The 24,175-nt window shown below is 41.0% G+C and overlaps 1 protein-coding gene across 4 annotated transcripts in view; it reads left to right on the forward strand.

Annotated features, from left to right (window-relative positions):
- Positions 1-24,175, forward strand: part of syt14 (synaptotagmin 14) — a 164,096-nt gene that overhangs the window by 112,022 nt on the left and 27,899 nt on the right. For all 4 annotated transcript variants that reach the window (XM_033025591.1, XM_033025588.1, XM_033025589.1 and 1 more), the window contains one exon: positions 3,043-3,492. In XM_033025591.1, the coding sequence (XP_032881482.1) occupies positions 3,043-3,492 (450 nt within the window). The remainder of the gene's footprint in view (positions 1-3,042; positions 3,493-24,175) is intronic.

Here is a 24,175-nt window from a genome sequence, read left to right on the forward strand (position 1 = left end):
AATTGTTGGTGTGGTCAGAGTATATCCTTAAACAGGCAAATATGTATAGAGGGAGAATGCAGCACTTCAAAGTATGGCCACATGTGCCTCTTGCTTTGAATTTGCACGCTTCCAGATGATGTCATTTTTGGCTCTGACTACTATTTGATTCTAATTTTGAACAACTTGCATAAGATAAAAGTCACTTTATTGGTTCCAGATATGATCCCACATCATCCAGCTCTTTCTTTTAACTAATCAGTTCAACATTATGTAAACATTGGACGCTCAACTACATACCTTTCCTGGGTTATATGTAGCACATCATATAACATCAAATTACAGACTGTGCACTGGAATTTTTGAAAAAGACTTCTGCCACATCAACACATACTTGAAATCCCATACTAAAAAGTCATTATAACCAATAATCTAAGACTAACGATGAAAATTGAAAGTTAAAAAAAAAAAGCTGATATTGTTCTGAAACTATTTTCTGAAAAATTTCTGGATATTGAGTAAATGTTACTTTATAATAATTCAAACTTTAAAATATCAGTTATTCAAATCATTTCACCATAAATGGGTTAAAAGACCATTATATCAATACTGATCTAATTGGAGACACAAGAGACTGCAGCTGCTGGAATCTGGAGCAAAAACAAACTGTTAGCAGGTCCAACAGCATGTATGAGTAGGAATGAATTGTCAACCTTTCAAGTTGAGGCCTTTCAGACAAATCCTTTTCCTCTATGGACGCTGCTTAACCCATGGAGTTCCTCCAGCATTTTGGTTTTGGAAACTGATCTAATTGTGTTAATTCCATTCATGGTTTCTCCTTCAGCAATCTTTTAAGTAGCTTTCTGCAGTTTTATAAACTATTGACCAGCTTTTTGTACGTCTACAACTTCAATCTCTGAATGCAACCATGAAAAAGACACATCAATTAAACAGATTAAACCATAACACCTGATAGTCAGCTGATAATTATTTTAAATTCTCTTTTCTAAATTAATTTTAGCCATTTGCAGTATTTTTAATAGGATGTGTGTAATCTGGAGGAAATTAGTGAAGGATATTGCAAGATATTCAACACACAGTGCATGTATAATATAGACTATGTGATTAACATCCAGCATAAATATGATCATCTTAAATTGATAAAAATGCATAATTGGGTGCCTCTTTGTGCATGTGAAGCCCATGGGTAATGTAAGGACAGTAACATTAATCAACATGCAGTACTCAAATAGCGGCTTTCCCCTGAAATGAAATGAAAAATATATAGTTAACCCCACACATGGAAATCATCAGGGACACTGCACCTATGCTATTTAAAAGGGATCATCGATTATCACTGGGGAGTAGCATGAAAGAGAGCTCGTACAATTCCCTGGGGCTAAAGATTGTTGCTTTAAGTTTTGTTGCTGAGCGCTGATGCATGATACAATCTAATTGTTATGTGTTATGGATGTTCAAACAATAACATAAAGATAAGAAAGAGGATGAGGAACAGAGCAAACAGCCCTCAAGCCAATTTTGCCATTTAAAATGACTAATCTGATCTTGGTCTCAACTCCACAACTTTGCCTATTGCCACTAACCCTTTACTCCTTTATAATGGAAAAGTCTACCCATGTCAGTCATGAATATTATTGTTAATTCAGCATCCACAGCTGTGAATTTTAGAATTCCAGAGATGCATAACCTCTGGGTGCAAGTACTTTCCTCTTAAATCGATGACCCCTTATTTTGAAACGATGCCCCCTCATTCTGCAGATGAAAGCATTCTATCGGCATCTCAATCCCCTTAGAATCATACAAAGAAAACATTCTTTCTGCACATCAATCCCCTCAGCATCATATAAGATCCAATATTGGGTACCACGAGAGAAGAAAATGAAAGTTATGATGAGGCCCAGAAGGTCTCTGGCTAGGAGGGCCTATTCTCTAAGAATGACATCCAACATCCAACTGAAGCATGCGGTTTTCTCAGGTTTTCTTGTTGGCTGTAACATAGATCTTCCACAGGCAGAGATCAGACCATGCACTTGCATCTGAACTTGTCTGCCAGTAGAATTGAATGTTCTGAGCCTCCAGATCATTTCAGTGAATGACACCTGGTAAGTGCCAAATATTACAGCTTTCAGCTCACCACTGAATCCAGGTTTGCATGGATGCTCTCTTATCTCTTGTGCATCGAGGATAGCAAACAAGTGAGCTCACAGACATAACATGTGACACTATAAACTACACTCATCAACTATAAAGGTACAATCCTTTTTACTGACTATACCTTTGACTTCATCTACAATCTCCTGAACTTTGAGTCAGCAACCCCCTCTGTGATTTGATCCACGACTTCCTGACCCATATATCAAAATTAGGATAGGCAGGGTGCAGAATAATTCTCAACACTGATGCCCCTCCCAGATTTCATTTGTGATACTCTGAAGTCCATGCATCAACTATAAAGGCAATCACTTCTTGAACATATTATTGAACTCAAGATGAAATTCTGCCCTCTAGATCACTCGGTGGGGCAGTTGGGACTGGGGAGAGAGTGCTGCTCTTTGATACTAGCGCAGTGTGTTATTGCATTATCTGGCTAATTTTTTGTAGTGTGATAATAAATATATTCGTAAATATTTGAAAGAAATTCAATGGTTGTTAATTTTTTCTAACTAAAAAGTAAACAGTTATAAATGTATTTGAAAGCACAAGAAACAATTAGTCATAATGATTGGCATAGTCTGAGGCAGTCTTGAAGGGCCTAATAACGCAGACTGTATAAAGCCCTTGAATAACTGAAAATAATAACGTAGAAACAAAACATATCTGAAAATACAAGTAACTTTGCAGGTTTCATGTAATTTAAACACATATGTTACTTTACTCTTTCCTCAAATCCATTCAAACCTGTAACACTATACCATATATACCTATACTTATGTCATTACCCCAGCTTCTACACTGTCCAAATTTGACACTTCGGAGTGTTTATGCACATATAAATTGAAGTAATTTGTATATAATCTTTAATCTTTTATTTATATTCCATAGGACACGTCAGCCAGAGGATCTTCTGCACAGCTACCAAAAGCTTATGATCCAGAACCTGTATCAAAGTATGGCACATTGGATGTAATTTTTGATTATGATTCACAATCACAGAAACTACTGGTAACAGTAACAGCTGTTACAGACATTCCAACATATAATCGAACTGGCAACAGCTCGTGGCAAGTGCATCTTGTGCTTCTTCCCACGAAGAAACAAAGGTCAAAAACAAGTGTCCAGCGAGGGTCATGCCCTGTCTTTACAGAAGACTTTAAGTTCAATCGGATTGAGTCCGAGATGATTGGTAATTATGCTGTGCGTTTTAGGCTCTACAGTATACGGCGCATGAAGAAAGAAAGGATTGTCGGTGAAAAGGTATTTTATCTCACCAAGCTAAATCTGCAAGGCAAGATGTCAATTCCGATTGTGTTGGAGCCATGTGGCAGTCTCACTGTAAGTAACTGAAAATTGGATTGGGTATCATAGTTGTAGTAGTGTGCTTGAATGGTTAAGTGATCTAAATGGTAAGGCTACCTCAGACACTGAATAATGTCTAGAACTAAGGGGTCACAGTTTAAGAATAAGGGGTAGGCTATTTAGGACTGAGATGAAGAAAATCTTTTTCACCCAGAGTCTTCTGCCACAGAAGACAGTGGAGGCCAATTCACTGGATATATTCAAGATAGAGATAGAATCAAGGGATATGGGGAAAAAACAGGGACTGGGTACTGATTTTGGATGATCATCCATGATCATATTGAATGGCGGTGCTGGCTCAAAGGGCCGAATGGCCTATTCCTGCACCTATTTTCTGTTTCTAATGTCAATTAATATGTTTACAGTTTGACTTTACATTTTTTGTACTTCCAATAAAAAAGAACTTCCAAATAAGGAGAGAAACTATATTTTAAAAATTGGGCTTTCCTTGTAAAGACACACTCCTTTTACCTAATCTTAAACAACGCATGTGGAAATTGCCAAAAGCAATTTTTTGGGGACTTCCAAATGCACCTATATTGTAATTGAATCACAAAAGCCAAACCTGGACAGAACACTTTTAAACTTAGACACAAAATGCTGGAGTAATAAAAAAGTTACTAAATCAACGGATCCATGCAAGGACTTTTACAATATTCATTTTTTCTTTGCCATCTGATATTTCCTTACTCTTTTGTTCTACTGGTACTTACAATATTTTAGTTAGGTTAACTTCAATAAATTTCCTCTTTCTAATTCCTGATTAGTTTAAAAAAAAAGAAATAAAACACCAGAAACCAATTAAAGAATAATAAAATACATCTAAATCAATTCATTTGAATTAAAAAAGGAAATAAGATAAAGCGGCTGTTTCTTCCAATTGAAATCTGTGGGCACACAAGATTTCTGGCATGGTGACCTGGTGCATATTCAGCAGGCAGATTTCCTGATAGACTCAAAATGCTGGAGCAACTCAGCAGAACAGGCAGCATCTCTGGAGAGAAGGAATAGGTGACATTTTGGGTCGAGACCTTTCTTCAGACCCTCCTTCACCCTTCTTCTCGACCTGTAACGTCACCCATTCCTTATCCCCAGAGACCCTGAGTTACTCCAGCATTTCGTGTCTACCTTCGATTTAAACCAGCACCTGCAGTTCTTTCCTACACAGATTTCCTGAAATATGTGTTGAGAAAGCTATAAGATTTTATCTTCCAGTGCTGGACTCTTAACGATTTTGCTCAGAGAAACTGGGCTATTGCTAATTTTATCAAATAAATTAAGGGGTTGGATGGCTGTGGAAAGCAACTTGGATTTGGGGACTGGACCAGTCCACTATCCAAACTGAGAACTGTGCAAACTAATCCACTGGTTGTTCATTGTTACATATGCTCAGTGGAAAGCACACGCGGTCTGAAGAAGGGTCTTGACCCGAAAAAAATCGCCAATCCTTCGCTCCATAGATGCTGCCTCACCGGCTGAGTTTCTCCAGCATTTCTATCTACACAAATAAGAAAGTAAGTTTATCAAAAATACTTTTAGATTTTGCAGAACTGACTTTAAAAAAAGTTAAAAAAGCAGAAAAAGCTGGAGGTACTCAGCAGGCCAGGCAGCACCAATGGAGCAAGAAATAGTATTGATTTCTCAGGTCAATAAATTTTCATCAGAACAGATATTAAACTGAAACATGAATTCTGTCCAATACTAATTCTGCCTTATCTGTTGCATATCACCTTTGTTTTTGGTTTTTTATTTTAGTTTTCTGTCAGTGGTAGTTTTTTGCCTTTAATTTACAAAAGCATTGCTGTATCCAGTGGTGCTGATAATGTTCATGGCTGCTGGATATCTGCATATGTGCTAAGCAAAACAAAAACAATAGATTAGTGACTCCAAATAAACATAATATATCTCACAAGCAAAAATAGCACAGAATTCAATCTGCCAGTCAATAATTCAATTGTGGAGGTATTTTTTTGGTACAAGCATTCATGAAAGACATCTAATGATGATTTGTTTAATATTATTTCATTATCCCTCAGTACTTACACATGTGATAATAGCCAATAGGTGCAGGAGTTGGCCATTTGGCCCTTAGAGCCAGCACCGCCATTCAATGTGATTATGGCTAATAATCCACAATCAGTACCCCGTTCCTGCCTTCTCCCCATATCCCTTTACTTCACTATCTTTAAGAGCTCTATCTAACTCTCTCTTGAAAGCATCCAGAGAACCGGCCTCCACCTAAGGCAGAGAATTTCATAGACTCACAACTCTCTGTGTGGAAAAAGTATTTCCTCATTGTTCTAAATGGCTTACTCATTATTAAACAGTGGTCCCTGGTTCTGGACTCCCCCAACATCGGGACCATGTTTCCTGCCTCTTGCGTGTCCAAACCCTTAATAATCTTGTATGTTTCAATAAGATCACCTCCCATTCTTCTAAATTCCAGAGAATACAAGCCCAGCCACTCCATTCTATCAACATATGACAGTCTCGCCATCCCGGGAATTAACCTTGTGCTGTAGCGAAGCTTAAACATGTTAAAATAGTGTTGCAGTGACTAGAGGGTGACAGGGGACCTTAGAAATATCTTTTTTTTCACTCCTATCTCTTTCCGTTTCTCCTTCCTCTTTTACTTCCTGTATCTTACTTATTTTTAATAACACTTTCCGTATCCTTTATTCCTTAATTTTGTTTCTTGTTTTTCAATTTCCATTTCTCCTCTCCTAATTCTTCTTACTTACTTACTTTATTTATTTATGAAAATCACATATAAATCATTTTTACACATAAATCAATTTTAACAAATATTAATGGAAACAAAATGTCCTCAAAATTGATCCAACAGATACTACACCAAGGTATTTAGATACCTACAAAAAGTCTGGTGTAAATTTTACATGCTAAGTTATTAAGAGACTAAGTTATTAAGTTTCATTGTCTAATTGTCTAAAAATGTAAGTGTTTCCATGTATTCAGCTTTGTGATGTCTTTTAATGAACTATTGTTAGTTTTCTGGGTTAGATTGAATGGATCTTCCTCATCCAGGAAACTGTTAGAATAGTCTGATCTTGACCGCTTTTGGCCCGCTGTGCTGCAATTTCCGAGAGAATGCTGCCACCTACGGCCGTCATTTTTGGCCACCCCGCTCAGAGCCCCCCTCCGCCTTCCGAGACCAGAGAATTTTTCCCATTGATGAAAAATCAGAGATATTAATGTTTTATAAAAATTAGCCATTCTCTCTGCTGCCCCTGCTGGAGGGAGGGGGAGAGACAATAAAACCAGGAAGTGGTGTGCCTCACTGAGTCTGTGCAAGATGGAGGAAGCCAGAGGGTCACGTCTCTCTGAGCTCTGAATAACACTGAACACATGTCTACTCAACTGTGAGTGCCCTTAATGTGGTTTGAAAATGAAAATATGGTTGGTTTGAAGTAAAAGTGCACTGCAAATGGTTGTTTGAGTTGAAGTAAAAATGCACTGCACATGGTTGTTTGGGTTGAAGTAAAAATGCACTGCTAATGGTTGTTTGGGTTGAAGTAAAATGCACTGCTAATGGTTGTTTGGGTTGAAGTAAAAATGCACTGCTAATTGTTGTTTGGGTTGAAGTAAAATGCACTGCTAATGGTTGTTTGGGTTGAAGTAAAAATGCACTGCTAATGGTTGTTTGGGTTGAAGTAAAAATGCACTGTTAATGGTTGTTTGGGTTGAATTAAAAATGCACTGCAAATGGTTGTTTGGGTTGAAGTAAAAATGCACTGCAAATGGTTGTTTGGGTTGAAGTGAAAATGTACTGCAAATTGTTGTTTGGGTTGAAGTGAAAATGCACTGCAAATGGTTGTTTGGGTTGAAGTGAAAATGCACTGCAAATGGTTGTTTGTCTAAACTTGACAACTTCCTGTTTGCACTATATTGATTTTCGGTAAAACGCTACCACTTACGGCTGTGATTTTTGCCCATCTTACTCAGTCCCCCTCCGCTGATCAGGTGCAGAGGATTTTTCCCATCAACGAAAAATAAAATTGTTATTAGTGTTTAAAAAATATTGAGAATCTCTCTCCTGTCAATCACGCCATGAAGGCCACATCTTTTCCGGTGGAAGGTGGAGGGATTATAAAACCCAGAAATGTGGGTGTGGCTCAGTCTCTGTATGATGGGGGAGGGAGAGGGCACAACTCTGAGCTGTGAATCAACCGAACACACTGAATGTCTACTGAACTGTTGAGTGTGGTGTTTTGTGTGGTTTTATGGTGGTTTCACCTTGCTTGAAATGGTATGAAACTGCATTTGAATGTGGTGGCCTTGCACCCTGCGTGAAATGGTATGAAACTGCATTTGAATGTGGTGTCATTACATCCTGCATGAAATGGTATGAAACTGCATTTGAATTTGGTGGCCTTGTACCCTCCTTGAATGGTATGAAACTGCACTTGAATTTGGTGGCCTTACTCCCTGCTTAAAGTGGTATGAAACTGCTCTTGAATTTGGTGGGCTTGCACCCTGCTTGAAGTGGTTGGAAACTGCACTTGAATTCGGTGGCCTTGCACCCTGCTTGAAGTGGTAGGAAATTGAACCTTAATTTGGTGGCCTTGCACCCTGCTTGTAGTGGTATGAAACTGCACTGTGTGTGTGAGTGTGTGTATAATATATATACCCACACACACACACACACACACACACAATTTCCCTCCTGGGATTAATAAAGTTCTATCGTATAGTATTGTATGTGTAGGAAGGAACTGCAAATACTGGTTTAAACTGAAGATAGACACAAGACCCCGGAAACCCCAGGAACCATAAGAAGAAACTCACCTACTACAGGACGAGGGAATCCAAGACCCGCATCGCAATCCCGACTGGTCGCACATGGAGCCGCTCGGAACTACTCAGCATCGGACGTGGCTGCGAGAAACTGGCGTGTGAGTACTACAGTACCCTTACCGTCCCGTCGGAGCTGGGCAGGAAAGCCCCTTGGATCACCACTTCGGAGGGCAGGAGACGGAGCAAGCGCCGGGAACGGAAGCAGAAACGTGGAAGGCGAGCGGGGGTGCAGGACAGGCTACGGAGGGCTCCACAAAGACCATCGCTCCCAAGCGTCTTTCTGGCGAATGTCCGGTCACTCACCAACAAGCTGGATGAGGTAAGGCTCTGGATCAACACCCAGCGATCCCTGGAAGACTGCTGTGTGCTGATCTTCACAGAGACCTGGCTCAGCGCGCTGGTTCCCGATGGGGCTGTGGACCTGACCAACCGGTCACTGCATCGTGCTGATAGAACAAAGGACTCCGGTAAGAGCAAGGGTGGCGGGCTCTGCATCTACATCAACAATGACTGGTGCACCAACCACACTGCAATAGAGAGCTACTGTTCCCCAGACCTGGAATACCTACTGTTTAAATGTAGACCATTTTACCTGCCTCGGGAGTTTACTGTGGTTATCATCATGGCCATATACATCCCACCACAGGCTAATGCTAACCTAGCGCTAGCACAGCTGCACTCGGCCATCAGTAAGCAGCAGGATGCTCACCCCGACGGTGCCTTCATTGTTGCAGGGGACTTTAACCAGGTCGACCTATGTGCCACACTCCGCAAATTCCACCAGCATGTGCAGTGCCCTACCAGGGGCTCAAACACGTTGGATAAAGTGTACACCAACATCAAGGACGCATACAGAGCTCTCCCCTGCCCATCCCTGGGACAATCCGATCACCTCTCACTGTTTCTACTGCCTGCATACAGACCCCTCATCCGCAAGACCAAACCTGCAATAAGGACGGTCAAAATATGGCCCGAGGACGCAACCCTACAACTCCAGGACTGCTTTGATCGCACCGACTGGGACCTGTTTGCACAACAGGCTACCAGTGGTACAGAGGTAGACTTGGAGGAGTACACATCCACTGTGCTCTCCTACATCAACTGCTGTGTGGAGACTGTCACAGTGGACAAGCAAATAAAGATGTTCCCAAACCGGAAACCCTGGATGAACAAGGAGGTTCAGGATCAACTAAGGGCACGCAACAACGCCTTTAAATCCAGGGACACTTCTGCTTACAGTGCGGCCAGGTCGAACCTGAACAGAGGCATAAAAAAGGCCAAAGTCATCCACAGGCAAAGGGTAGAAGACCACTTCAATACCGCGGACACCAGAAGCATGTGGCAGGGTGTCAGGGACATCACTGACTACAAGAGCAGCCCCGCCTGCCCCCACGGTGATATCACACTGGCCAACGAACTAAACACCTTCTTTGCCCGGTTCGATACTGGCAACACCACCAGGTGTGGAATAACCCCGGCCATAGCGGAGGGACAGGCCTTAACACTGAGCACTCAGGAGGTACAGTGCGCTCTGCGTTGGATCAATCCACGCAAGGCTGCAGGCCCGGATGGTGTACAGGGAAGTGTATTAAAGGACTGTGCTGGACAGCTGGCGGAGGTATTCACGAGAATCTTCAATCTATCTCTATCTCTGGCAACGGTCCCCAAGTGCCTGAAAACAGCCACCATAGTGCCGGTGCCGAAAAAGTCCAAAATCACCAACCTCAACGACTACCGGCCGGTTGCCCTGACTCCAATCCCCATGAAGTGCTTCGAAAGGCTGGTCCTCTCCCATATTAAATCCAGCATCCCTGCCTCACTGGACTCCCATCAATTTGCATACAGGGCAAATAGATCGACAGAGGATGCCATCTCTCTGGCCCTTCACACTGTCCTGACTCACCTGGACAGACAGGGCACGTATGTGAGGATGCTCTTCATAGACTATAGCTCTGCATTCAATACGGTCATCCCCACCAAGCTCACCACCAAACTCCACCAGCTAGGCCTCAGCTCACCGATATGCGCTTGGATCCTGAACTTTCTCACGGAGCGACCGCAGGCAGTGCGACTGGGCCCGCACCTGTCCTCCACCATCACCCTGAGCACCGGCACACCACAGGGTTGTGTACTAAGCCCCATGCTCTACTCCCTCTTCACTCACGACTGTGTCCCTGCATTCGACACCAACACCATCGTGAAGTTTGCAGACGACACAACAGTGATTGGGCTGATCACCAACGGTGATGAAACAAACTACAGAGCGGAGGTGCAGAACCTGGCGGACTGGTGTGCCAATAACAACTTGGCACTAAACGCCTCCAAGACCAAGGAGCTGATTATTGACTTCAGGAGGTCCCATTCTGGAGAATACGCCCCAATCTCCATTTACGGGGAAAGTGTGGAGAGAGTGTCCAGCTTTAAGTTTCTGGGCACTCACATTTCAGAAGACCTCACATGGTCCACAAACACCGCCGCGCTGGTCAAGAAGGCACAGCAACGACTGTTCTTCCTGAGGACATTAAAAAAGACTGGTCTGCCCCAACAGCTGCTGACAACGTTCTACCGCTGCACCACAGAGAGCATACTAACGTATGGCATCTCTGTGTGGTATCTCAGCTGCACGGAGGCGGAGAGGAGAGCTCTTCAGCGCGTCGTCAACAGAGCGCAGCGGATCATCGGGACAGAGCTACCAGCCTTGGAGGGCATCTACCACACGCGGTGCCTCAGGAAGGCCCTCAGCATCCATAAGGACTCATCACACCCCTGCCACGGTCTGTTTCAACTACTTCCCTCCGGCAGACGTTACAAGGCCTTCTACGCCCGAACCTCTAGACTCAGGAACAGTTTTATCCCAAGAGCTATAGCGGCTCTGAACCGGCCCTAATGAGTGCCCCCCCCCCCCCCCCACCCACCCCCTTTGGACAGTCTCCCTCAGATGGTCACGTCAATCAATTCAGCTTGTTTATTTATGTATTGTATTTATTTACCTTTCTTGTACATCAGTGGAGCTGCATACTAAATCTCGTTGCACTGACGTGCAATGACAATAAAAGATATATTATTATTATTATTATTAAAAAGCTGGAGTAACTCAACAGGTCAGACAGAATCTTTGGACAAAAGGAAAATATTACGTTTTGGGTTGGGTCTGAAATAGGTTCCTACACACCTTTGGAATGTGGAAGGAAACAAGAGCACCCAGAGAAAACCCATGCGATCAAAGAGAAAAGGAGCAAACTCCATACAGACAGCACCCATATTCAGGATCAATTCAGGGTGTCTGGCATTTTTAGGCAGCAACTTTATGGCCAATGTACAGCCCCATAGTGTAGCATTTTCTTGTAACCTTGTGGTTGCAAGGGAAAGTGCTAGGAGAGGGGGTGGTTTGGGTGGGAAGGGACGGATTGACCAGGGAGTTATGGAGGGAGCGGTCTCTGCAGAAAGCCAACAGGGTAGGAGATGGGAAGATGTGGCCAGTGGTGGGATCCCGTTGGTAGACAAAAAAGCTGGAGAAAGTCAGCGGGTTAGGCAGCATCTGTGGAGCGAAGGAATAGGCGACGTTTCGGGTCGAGACCCTTCTTCAGATTGATGTCTGGGGGGGGGGGGGGGTGACATGAAAAAGAAAGGAAGAGGCGGAGACAGTAGGCTGTGGGAGAGCTGGGAATGGGAGGGGAAGGAGGGAGAGAGCAAGGACTACCTGAAATTAGAGAAGCCAATGTGCATACCGCTGGGGTGTAAACTACCCAAGCAAATATGAGGTGCTGCTCCTCCAATATGCGGTGGGCCTCACTATGGCCATGGAGGAGGCCCTGGACAGAAAGGTCGGATTCGGAATGGGAAGGGGAGTTGAAGTGTTGAGCCACCGGGAGATCAGGTTGGTTATTGCGAACTGAGTGGAGGTGTTGTGCGAAGCGATCGCCAAGTGAGAGCCCTGCAAGATGTATAATATTTTTGACACTGTCATAGGACTTTCTTACATATGCTGTCATAACGCACCGTAGTCTCTAAACAACCCTTCAATAATTTTCCTTACCCTCCATTTCAGAATAATGGTGTTTTATGCCGATAACTCGACACTAGCACTGGCAATAAATAAATAAATAAGTAGATAAGACGCCGCTTTCCAGCCCCTTATCTCATTGGCCACGCTTGGCTGCAAATCGGTGTCAATCTGGTGGACCATCTTCCTCCACTCGTGGGGGTGGGGGATTGATTGGGGGGGGGGGCTCACAATTGGAACAGCTTAGGGCCTCTCTTCATCTAAATCCGGCCCTGGATAGACTGATGGGACTGAAGGCTGATAAATCCCCAGGGACTGATGGTCTGCATCCCACCGTACCTAAGGAAGTGGCTCTAGAAATCGTGGATGCATTGGTGATAATTTTCCAATGTTCTATACACTCAGGATCAGTTCCTGTGGATTGGAGGGTAGCTAATGTTATCCCACTTTTTAAGAAAGGCGGGAGAGAGAAAACAGGGAATTATAGACCAGTTAGCCTGTTAGCCCGGTGGGGAAGATGCTGGAGTCAATTATAAAAGATGAAATAGCCGCACATTTGGATAGCAGTAACAGGATCAGTCCGAGTCAGCATGGATTTAAGAAGGGGAAATCATGCTTGACTAATCTTCTGGAATTTTTTGAAGATGTAACTAGGAAAATGGACAAGGGAGAGCCAGTGGATGTAGTGTACCTGGACTTTCAGAAAGCATTTGATAAGGTCCTACATAGGAGATTAGTGGGCAAAATTGGGGCACATGGTATTGGGGGTAGAGTGCTGACATGGATAGAGAAGTGGTTGGCAGACAGGAAACAAAGAGTAGGGATTAACGGATCCCTTTCAGAATGGCAGGCAGTGACTAGCAAGGCTCGGTGCTGGGACCGTAGCTATTTACAATATACATCAATGATTTGGATGAAGGTATTCAAAGTAACATTTGCAAATTTGCAGATGACACAAAGCTGGGTGGCAGTGCGAACTGTGAGGAGGATGTTATGAGAATGTAGGGTGACGGACAGGTTGGGTGAATGGGCAGATGCATGGCAGATGAAGTTTAATGTGGATAAATGTGAGGTTATCCACTTTGGTAGCAAAAACAGGAAGGCAGATTACTATCTAAATGGCGTCTTGGGAAAAGGGGAAGTACAACGGGATCTGGGGGTCCTTGTACATCAGTCTATGAAAGTAAGCATGCAGGTACAGCAGGCAGTGAAGAAAGCGAATGGCATGTTGGCCTTAATAACAAGAGGAATCGAATATAGGAGCAAAGAGGTCCTTCTGCAGTTGTATAGAGCCCTAGTGAGACCACACCTGGAGTATTGTGTGCAGTTTTGGTCCCCTAATTTGAGGAAGGACATTCTTGCTCTTGAGGGAGTGCAGCATAGATTTACAAGGTTAATTCCCGGGATGGCGGGACTGTCATGTGCTGAGAGAATGGAGCAGCTGGGCTTGTACACTCTGGAGTTTAGAGGGATGAGAGGGAATCTCATTGAAACATATAAGATTGTTAAGGGTTTGGACACGCTAGAGGCAGGAAACATGTTCCCGATGTTGGGGGAGTCCTGAACTAGGGGCCACAGTTTAAGAATAAGGCGTAAGCCATTTAGAATGGAGAAGAGGAAACGCTTTTTCTCACAGAGAGTGGTGAGTCTGTGGAATTCTCTGCCTCAGAGGGCGGTTGAGGCAGGTTCTCTGGATGCTTTCAAGAGAGAGCTAGATAGGGTGCTCAAAAATAGCGGAGTCAGGGGATATGGGGAGAAGGCAGGAACGGGGTACTGATTGGGGATGATCACATTGAATGGCGGTGCTGGCTCGAAGGGCCGAATGGCCTACTCCTGCACCTATTGTCTATTGTCTATTGTCTAACACATAAATACGGAACATGTAGCATGTTTTCCTTGTATTTCAGACTTGCAGATATTTGTTTTTCATTAATTCTACAATTATAATTAAGAAAACTGTTTTGAGGCATTCAATGCTTCTTACAACATATCGCTGTTGTGCTTCAAGAAAAATAGTTTGTGACTATTGTCACAAGGTGAATTATGTATATAACTGACATTAATATTATTTGTGTTAATTTAGTTCCTTCGGGTATCCTTCCACAGATTCCACCAATGTGTCAAGTTTGTTTCTACCAGTAGTTTTAGTTTCAGTAGTCTTGTAGAACTGTCACTTTAAGGAGAGATTTACAAAATGTAACATCATCTAATGGTGATAAAATATGCACCAGTAGAATGTTGGGCCAGATACAAACTTAAATTAGAAGGAAGTTTGAAGGAAGCGGGCATAATTTATCTGGCAAAATATGCTTTTCCTGTGTAAGCTGCTTGCCGTTTTATTGGCATTGAAAGTCTGTGGCTTATTTCCAAAGGTCTTCATTTGTGTTTGCTATACAAAATAGATTTGGATCTAAATGTAAATTTTTATTAATTTAACATTGCTTTCTACAGTAACTCTGCGAAAAGTTATGTTTCTGGCTAAAATCTAGGTTAGAGATAGTGAAATTATAGAAAGCAGCAGTTGTGACATATCCAACCTTGAAACACGAGAATCAAAACGGATACTATTCCAATTCACCCTGCGGTGATATTTTTTACACCATCACAAGTAGCTGAAGAAAATTCGTTTTTTTCATTAGCACATAAAGGATAAACACTCTTTTTCTCTATCCGTATCTTGCATTTTTATGTGTTGGGGAGAAGGATCCTATTAATTTGAATGGCTCTCTTTTATTTCTCTCCCTGCCCTTGTTTCTTGCACCACTTCACCCATTTTACATCTACTGATGTTTTTGAAGTTCTCTGTTCTCCTATTTGCTTCTCTCTTTCTCTTCCTTTTCTCCAGTTTAATACTTTAATTCATTCTATGACTGTCAGGTATTCCCTCTTTTTGTCTATTCCTTACCATTTATTTCTAATTATTTTCTGTACTTTTGGGAAGGTTGAGGTGGTCAAATTGGTATGTAGACGGAGGAAGAGAACTGTCATTTAGCATCAACGAGACAAAATAATTGGAACTGGGAGATAAAACAAACAAATCTGGTGATACTTTCTACTTTGGAGATGCAAATTGAAAGATGAGAGAAATGAAGGATAATGATCTAATTTGTGAATTGGATAATTAAACATGATAGTTTAAACAGAAATGTAGAAAAATGACAGGAGTTAGACAAGTGGTCCTTTGACCCAGTTGTATCATTTAATGTGTTCATGACTTATCTTCTATTTCATATTATTTATTGTGCTCACTCGATATCCCCTCTTGCTTTTGCATAACAGTAGTAGCGGTAGCACAGGGTGATATACCTTATAAGCACAGACACAGAGTATATGTAAGACATATATAAATTTATTCAGATATTCTTTTATATCGATGTATTGGTGACGCATCGTATAACGGTGTTAATATGATGTTAACAGTGGCCGTTAACAGTGGCAGTTAACAAATCGTTTTCGTCTCAGAGGAATCAAGTGATAAACGACTCCAATCATTCTGCAGTCCTCATTAAACCCGAGAGCTTTTTAAAGTTGTAAAATTCCAAGTCGGTTTTGCTACAACCTGTTTCGTGTATTGTATGTGGAATGGATGAGCGCCTTGCTAACGTTTATCATTACCAAAGGATGCAATAAGCCCTGTTAACATCACGAGATTTTGCTAACACGAAAATGACTCAAAAATGCATTTACTTATGATTATTAAATTAGAAATATGATCATTATTTCTCTCGGAACCCCTAACGACCTCTCGCGGAACCCTAGGATTCCGGGGAACCCCGGTTGAGAAACACTGGTCTAGACAATCTTTGTGCAATCTATAAAGATTAGTCCTGGACCCTATAGCCCTCTCCTCCTAGAAGTGCCCAGGCTTGAACCCCTCCTGGCCAACTCCCTTCCTGATCTGCATATGGCCTAACTCCCAGATTAGTCAACAACCCTGTTGTCCAGTTTCAACTTCCATCCCCCACAAGAATTTCCAACCATCCACCACCTATCACTTGCTAAGCTTTGTCACAACCCCACCTATGAGCTGCTGCCTCAAAGCACCAGAAACCCGTGTTCGATTCTGACTTTGGGTGCTGTCTGTTTGGGGTTTGCATGTTCTCCCTGTAATCGCATGGGTTTTCTCCCACATCCCAAAGACAAGCATGTTTGTTGATTAATTATCCTCTGTAAATTGTCCCTAATGTGTAAAGAGCGGATGAGAAAGTGGGATAACATAGAACTAGTGTGAAGGGGTGATCAATTATCGATGTGGACTCAGTGGGCCTTAGGGCGTGTTTCAATATTAAATCTTTCAATTCAATTCACCCTAGTACTCAACCAGTGGCCCAGACTGCTGGATATCTGTCACCCAAACATCAACACCTGAACAGATTTTCAGTGGCTATATCATACTTATTTGATGGTGCACAGCAATTTCCAGGCTTAAAAAGACACAAGGTTCTGGAGTTACTCAGTGGGTCAGGCCGCATCTCTGGAGAGCATGAATAGGCGACGTTTCGGTCGGGACTTTTCTTCAGATTGATTGTGGTAGACAGGAGAAATCTGGAAGTGAGGTCGGGGTGGAACGAAGCCTGGCAATAGACAATAGACAATAGAAGCAGGAGTAGGCCATTTGGCCCTTAGAGCCAGCACCGCCATTCAATGTGATCATGTCTGATCATCCTCAATCAGTACCACGTTCCTGCCTTCTCCCCATATCCCCTGACTCCGCTATTTTTAAGAGCCCTATCTAGCTCTCTCTTGAAAGCATCCTGAGAACCTGCCTCCACCGCCCTCTGAAGCAGAGAATTCCACAGACTTACCATTCTCTGTGAGAAAAAGTGTTTCCTCGTCTCCGTTCTAAATGGCTTACTCCTTATTCTTAAACTGTGGTGCCTGGTTCTGGACTCCCCCAACATCTGGAACATGTTTCCTGCTTCTAGTGTGTCCAAACCCTTAACAATCTTATATGCTTCAATGAGATTGCCTCTCATCCTTCTAAACTCCAGAGTGTATAAGCCCAGCTGCTCCATTCTCTCAGCATATGACAGTCCCGCCATTCCGGGAATTAACCTTGTAAATCTATGCTGCTCTCCCTCAATAGCAAGAATGTCCTTCCTCAAATTAGGGGAACAAAACTGCACACAATACTCCAGGTGTGGTCTCACTTGGACAGACTCACCTGGACAGACAGGGCACGCACGTGAGGATGCTCTTCATTGACTATAGCTCTGCATTCAATACGGTCATCCCCACCAAGCTCACCACCAAACTCCACCAGCTAGGCCTCAGCTCGCCGCTATGCGATTGGATCCTGAACTTTCTGACGGAGCGACCGCAGGCAGTGAGACTGGGCCCGCACATGTCCTCCACTATCACCCTGAGCACCGGCACACCACATGGCTGTGTACTAAGCCCCATGCTCTACTCCCTATTCACTCACGACTGTGTTCCTGCATTCGACACCTACACCATCGTGAAGTTTGCAGACGACACAACAGTGATTGGGCTGATCACCAACGGGGATGAAACAAAATACAGAGCGGAGGTGCAGAACCTGGCGGACTGGTGCACACGTAACAACTTGCCACTAAACACCTCCAAGACCAAGGAGCTGATTATTGACTTCAGGAGGTCCCATAATGGAGAATATGCCCCAATCTCCATTTATGGGGAAAGTGTGGAGAGAGTGTCCAGCTTTAAGTTTCTGGGCACTCACATATCTGAGGACCTCACATGGTCCACCAACACCGCTGCGCTGGTCAAGAAGGCACAGCAACGACTGTTCTTCCTGAGGACATTAAAAAAGACTGGTCTGCCCCAACAGCTGCTGACAACGTTCTACCGCTGCACCACAGAGAGCATATTAACGTATGGCATCTCTGTGTGGTATCTCAGCTGCACGGAGGCGGAGAGGAGAGCTCTTCAGCGCGTCGTCCACAGAGCGCAGAGGATCATTGGGACACAGCTACCAGCCTTGGAGGGCATCTACCACACACGGTGCCTCAGGAAGACCGTCAGCATCCATAAAGACTCCTCACACCCTTGTAACGGACTGTTCAAACTACTTCCCTCCGGCAGACGTTACAAGGCCTTCTACGCCCGAAGCTCCAGACTCAGGAACAGCTTCATTCCCAGAGCTATAGCGGCTCTGAACCGGCCCTGCTGAGTGCCCCCAATCCCCCCTGGACTGTCTCCCTCGGATGGCCACGTCACACAGCTTATTTATTTATTTTACTCTTCTTTTACATCGGTTGGAAGCTGCATACTAAATCTCGTTGCACTGACGTGCAATGACAATAAAATATATTATTATTATTATTATTATTATTATTACTCGGGCTCTGTACAATTGCAGAAGGACCTCTTTGCTCCTATATTTGATTCCTCTTATTATAAAGGTCAACATGCCATTCGCTTTCTTCACTGCCTGCTGTACCTGCTTGCTTACTTTCATAGACTGATGTACAAGGACCCCCAGATCCCGTTGTACTTCCCCTTTTCCCAACTTGACGCCATTTAGATAGTAATCTGCCTTCCTGTTTTTGCTACCAAAGTGGATAACCTCACATTTATCCGCATTAAACTTTGTCTGCCATGCATCTGCCCACTCGCCCAACCTGTCCAAGTCACCCTGCATTCTCATAGCATCCTCCTCACAGTTCACACTGCCACCCAGCTTTGTGTCATCTGCAAATTTGCAAATGTTACTTTGAATCCCTTCATCCAAATCATTGATGTATGTTGTAAATAGCTGCGGTCCCAGCACCGAGCCTTGCGGTACCCCACTAGTCACTGCCTGCCATTCTGAAAGGACCCGTTAATCCTTACTCTTTGTTTCCTGTTTGCCAACTACTTCTCTATCCATGTCAGCACTCTACCCCCAATACCATGTGCCCTAATTTTGCCCACTAATCTCCTATGTGGGACCTTATCAAATGCTTTCTGAAAGTCCAGGTACACTACATCCACTGGCTCTCCCTTGTCCATTTTCCTAGTTACATCTTCAAAAAATTCCAGAAGATTAGTCAAGCATGATTTCCCCTTCATAAATCCATGCTGACTTGAACCGATATTGTTACTGCTATCCAAATGTGCGGCTATCTCATCTTTTATAATTGACTCCAGCATCTTCCCCACCACCGATGTCAGGCTAACTGGTCTATAATTCCCTGTTTTCTCTCTCCCGCCTTTCTTAAAAAGTGGGATAACATTAGCTACCCTCCAATCCACAGGAACTGATCCTGAGTGTATAGAACATTGGAAAATTATCACCAATGCATCCACGATTTCTAGAGCCACTTCCTTAAGTACCCTAAGATGCAGACCATCAGGCTCTGGGGATTTATCAGCCTTCATTCCCATCAGTCTATCCAACACCATTTCCTGCCTAATATGGATTTCCTTCAGTTCCTCTGTCACCCCAGATCCTCTGGCCACTACTATATCAGGAAGATTGTTTGTGTCCTCCTTAGTGAAGACAGATCCAAAGTACCTGTTCAACTCATCTGCCATTTCCTTGTTCCCCATAATAAATTCACCTTTTTCAGTCTTCAAGGGTCCAGCTTTGGTCTTAACTAATTTTTTCCTCTTCACACACCTAAAGAAGCTTTTACTATCCTGCTTTATATTCTTGGCTAGCTTATCTTCGTACCTCATCTTTTCTCCCCGTATTGTCTTTTTGGTTATCTTCTTTTGTTCTTTAAACATTACCCAATCCTCTTGCTACCCGCTCATCTTTGCTATGTTGTACTTCTTCGCTTTAATTTTTATACTGTCCCTGACGTCCCTTGTCAGCCATGGTCGTCCCTTTCTCCCCATGGAATCTTTCTTCCTCCTAGGAATGAACTGATCCTGCGCCTTCTGTATTATTCCTAGAAACACCTGCCATTTTTGTTCCACTGTCATCCCTGCTAGTGTATCTTTCCTGTCAACTTTGGCCAGCTCCTCCCTCATGGCCCCATAGTCCCCTTTATTCAACTGCAACACTGACACCTCCGATCTACTCTTCTCCCTCTCCAATTGTAGATTATTTTTAATATATTTTTTTATTAAAGGTAATCAATTACAATGCTTCAAACAACTTTATATCAAATTAATTCAATTTGCATTAAGTAAAACACTAGTAATACTTATCTACTATTTTTTTAGAAATAATGATAGAGAAAGAATAGAACAGTTATAAATCATTAAGAGAGTGATTAAATAATAATTTGATTATATATAAGAAAGAAAAGAGAAACGAAAAAAAAAAATAAAAAAATTGAGTAACCACAATATGTATTATTAATAACACTACTACAAGTGATAGTATCAATAAAGACATATATGTTAATTCCAATATAAAAATGAATTATTCTCACCAAATCCCGCAGGGTGCACGCCGAGCTGTGTTGCCAAGAACAGCTACTTCTCTAAATACTGTATATATGGAGACCATATCTGTTCAAAAGAATTATACTTGTCCAATAGGACAAATCTAATTCTTTCCAGATGTAACGTCTCCATCATCTCTGTTGCCCACATTTTGGTTGTGGGGGATAATGTTCCCTTCCAAAATTTCAATATGATTTTTTTCCCAATTATCAAACAGTAATCAAAGAAATTTCTTTGATTTACTGTAAGTGATGGATGTAAATCCGGAATTCCAAATATTATTAGCTTTGGGTTAGGGTCCAATTTAACTTTGATGACTTCAGAAATAACTTTAAAAATTTCTGTCCAGTAATAATTCAATTTAGGACATGTAACGAAACTATGTATTAAATTTGCCTCTGCTTTCTTGCACTTATCACAAATAGCGGAGAGATTTGGAAAAATACTATTTAATTTAGTTTTCGAATAATGTAACCTATATAATACTTTAAATTGTATCAGTATATGTCTGTCGTTTAATGAACACCGGTGTATTCGTTGTAGACTTTCTTCCCAGTTTTCTTTTGTTATAGCCAATCCCATTTCATTTTCCCATGCTTGACGATATATTTCCGTTATTGGATTCTCCTTATCCAAAATGATGTTATATATATAGGCTATTAATTTTTCTGTATTTGGATATAAATTAAACAGTTCGTCTAACAATCCTGCTTCTTTATTTTTATAATCTTGTGTATTGGATTTAATATAATCTCTAATTTGTAAATACCTAAACAAATGTTGTGGAGACAATCCATAAATATCTTGTAACTCCTGGAATAAAATAAATTTTCCTTTTCTATAAAGGTGTTCTATCCTTGTAATTCCTAAATCATCCCATTGTTTAAACCCCCCATCTAATATAGCAGGTTTAAACGATGGATTATTCATAATTGGTAATCTAAATGAGAGATTATCCAAATGTAGAGTCTTAACTATTTGTTTCCAAATACGTCTATTATTATATATTATTAGGTTGTCTTTATAATATTTTTTTTGTACTTCCGTTGGTGCAAAAATTATCGAACCTACATTGAAAGGTAGACAGTCTTCCTTTTCTATATTTAACCATGTCGGTTCATGATCCATATTTACCCACCAGAAATTCATATTCTTAATCTGAACAGCCCAAAAATAATATAAAAAGTTTGGAAGTGCTAATCCTCCATTTATCTTAGCTTTGCATAGATGTTTTTTATTTATTCTGTGATTTTTATAATCCCAAATAAAACTATTGACAATATTATCAATTTTAAAAAAAAAAGTTTTCGGAAGAAAAAAAGGAATAGCCTGAAACAAATATAACAACTGCGGTAGAAATACCATCTTTATGGCACTTATTCTACCAATCATGGATATAGGAAGTGTTTTCCAATATAAAATATTTTTTCTAAGTTTATCTAATAGTTGAGGATAGTTGGATTTTATTAATGAGTTATGAGTTTTAGTTACGTTAATCCCTAAATATTTAAGTTTGTCTGTAACTACTTTTAATGGGTATTGTTGTAATGTATTTAGATTTATTCCTGTTATTGGCATAATCTCGCTTTTATCCCAATTAATCCTATACCCAGAAAATGCACCAAACTTAGTTATAATGTTTAGCAGGTTGGGAATACTAATTTCCGGTTTTGTAATATAAATCAAAACATCATCTGCATATAAAGAAATTTTATTAATTGTTGTATCAGTATTATAGCCATATATTTCAGGTTCAGATCTAATTTTTTCCGCCAATGGTTCTATCACCAATGCGAACAATAAGGGTGATAACGGACATCCCTGTCTGCATCCCCTAGAGAGTTTGAATTTGGCTGATAAAATTTGGTTAGTCAAAATTCTTGCCATAGGATTCGAGTATAAAATTCTTACCCATTTACAAAATCTATCCCCCAATTGAAACTTTTCCATTATATTAAATAAATACATCCATTCCACCTGATCAAACGCTTTTTCTGCATCTAGTGATATAACCGCTAGTTCCGTATCTCGTATTCTTTTTGAATATATAATATTAAACAAACGTCTGAGATTATGGGATGAGTAACGTTTTGGGATAAAACCTGTTTGATCATAATGTATTAATTTAGAGATCACTAAACTTAATCTCCTAGATAAGACCTTAGTTAATATTTTTTGGTCTGTATTTAAAAGGGCAATCGCTCTATATGATCCAGGATCTTCCAAATCCTTATCTACTTTAGGGATGAGTGTAATTGTGGATTCATTTAGAGATTCTGGTAATTTTCCTTGGTCATATGCATATCTATACATTATTTGTAATCTTGGGGAAATCAGATCTTGAAATTTTTTATAAAATTCTGCACTCAGGCCATCTGGGCCCGCTGCTTTTCCGTTCTTTAGCGAACTAATTGATTCTATAATGTCTTTTACTGTTATTTCAGCATTTAACAATTCTCTACCTTCCTGATCTAAGCTATTGATTTGACATTCTTGTAAAAATATTTCCATACTATCTGTTTGTCCTGTTAGTTTTGACGAATAAAGATTTTTATAATATTGTAAAAATCTATCATTAATATCTTTTGGAGTAATTAATATATTTCCATACTCAGATCTAATTCCGTGTATCATCTTCTCATTTTCTAATTTTCTAAGCTGTCGTGCTAGTAATTTTTGTGGCTTATCTCCAAATTCAAAATACACTTGCTTAGTTTGTTGAAAAAGTTTAATCACTTGATTAGAATATATTTTATTTAATCTATATTTTACTGATGCAATTTTATTACTTAACTCTTTGGAAGGCTGTTTTATATTTTCATTATCTAGACGTTTTATCTCATTTTCTAAATTTTGTTCTATTTTTCGATTTTCTTTATTGAGATGTGCTTGTGCGGATATTATTGCGTCACGCATGAATGCCTTAAATGTGTCCCAAAATAGTGATGGAGAAGTTTCAGGATTATCATTAGTTTCAAAAAATAATTTAATCTGATCCATCACATATTTACAACAGTCATTGTCCTTTAATATCTGAGGGTTAAATCTCCAGGTAGTAGTTTTATTAGATATATCTTTTAATTTTATCTTAAATGTTAATGGCGCATGATCCGAGATGATAATATTATGATATTTTGCATCATACGTAAAAGGAAGTAATTTAGAATCTATTAAAAAATAATCTATCCTCGAATAGGTTCCATGTACGGGCGAGAAAAAAGAATATTCTCGTCCGGATGGATTATCTAACCTCCAGATGTCTTTAATATTAGATGTATTGATAAAAGCATTTATGAATTTACTTGATTTCGAGGCAGCTTTCCTTTTTGCAGATGATCTATCTAGATAGTTATCTAAAGTACAATTTAAATCACCTCCAATTATTAAATTGTGTTGAGTGGATATAGGAATATTATTAAATATTTTCTTAAAAAATAATGGATTATCAAAATTAGGGGCATATATATTCATTAAAATTACCTT

This window comes from Amblyraja radiata, chromosome 8, assembly GCF_010909765.2.
Source record: "Amblyraja radiata isolate CabotCenter1 chromosome 8, sAmbRad1.1.pri, whole genome shotgun sequence".
NCBI lineage: Eukaryota > Metazoa > Chordata > Chondrichthyes > Rajiformes > Rajidae > Amblyraja > Amblyraja radiata.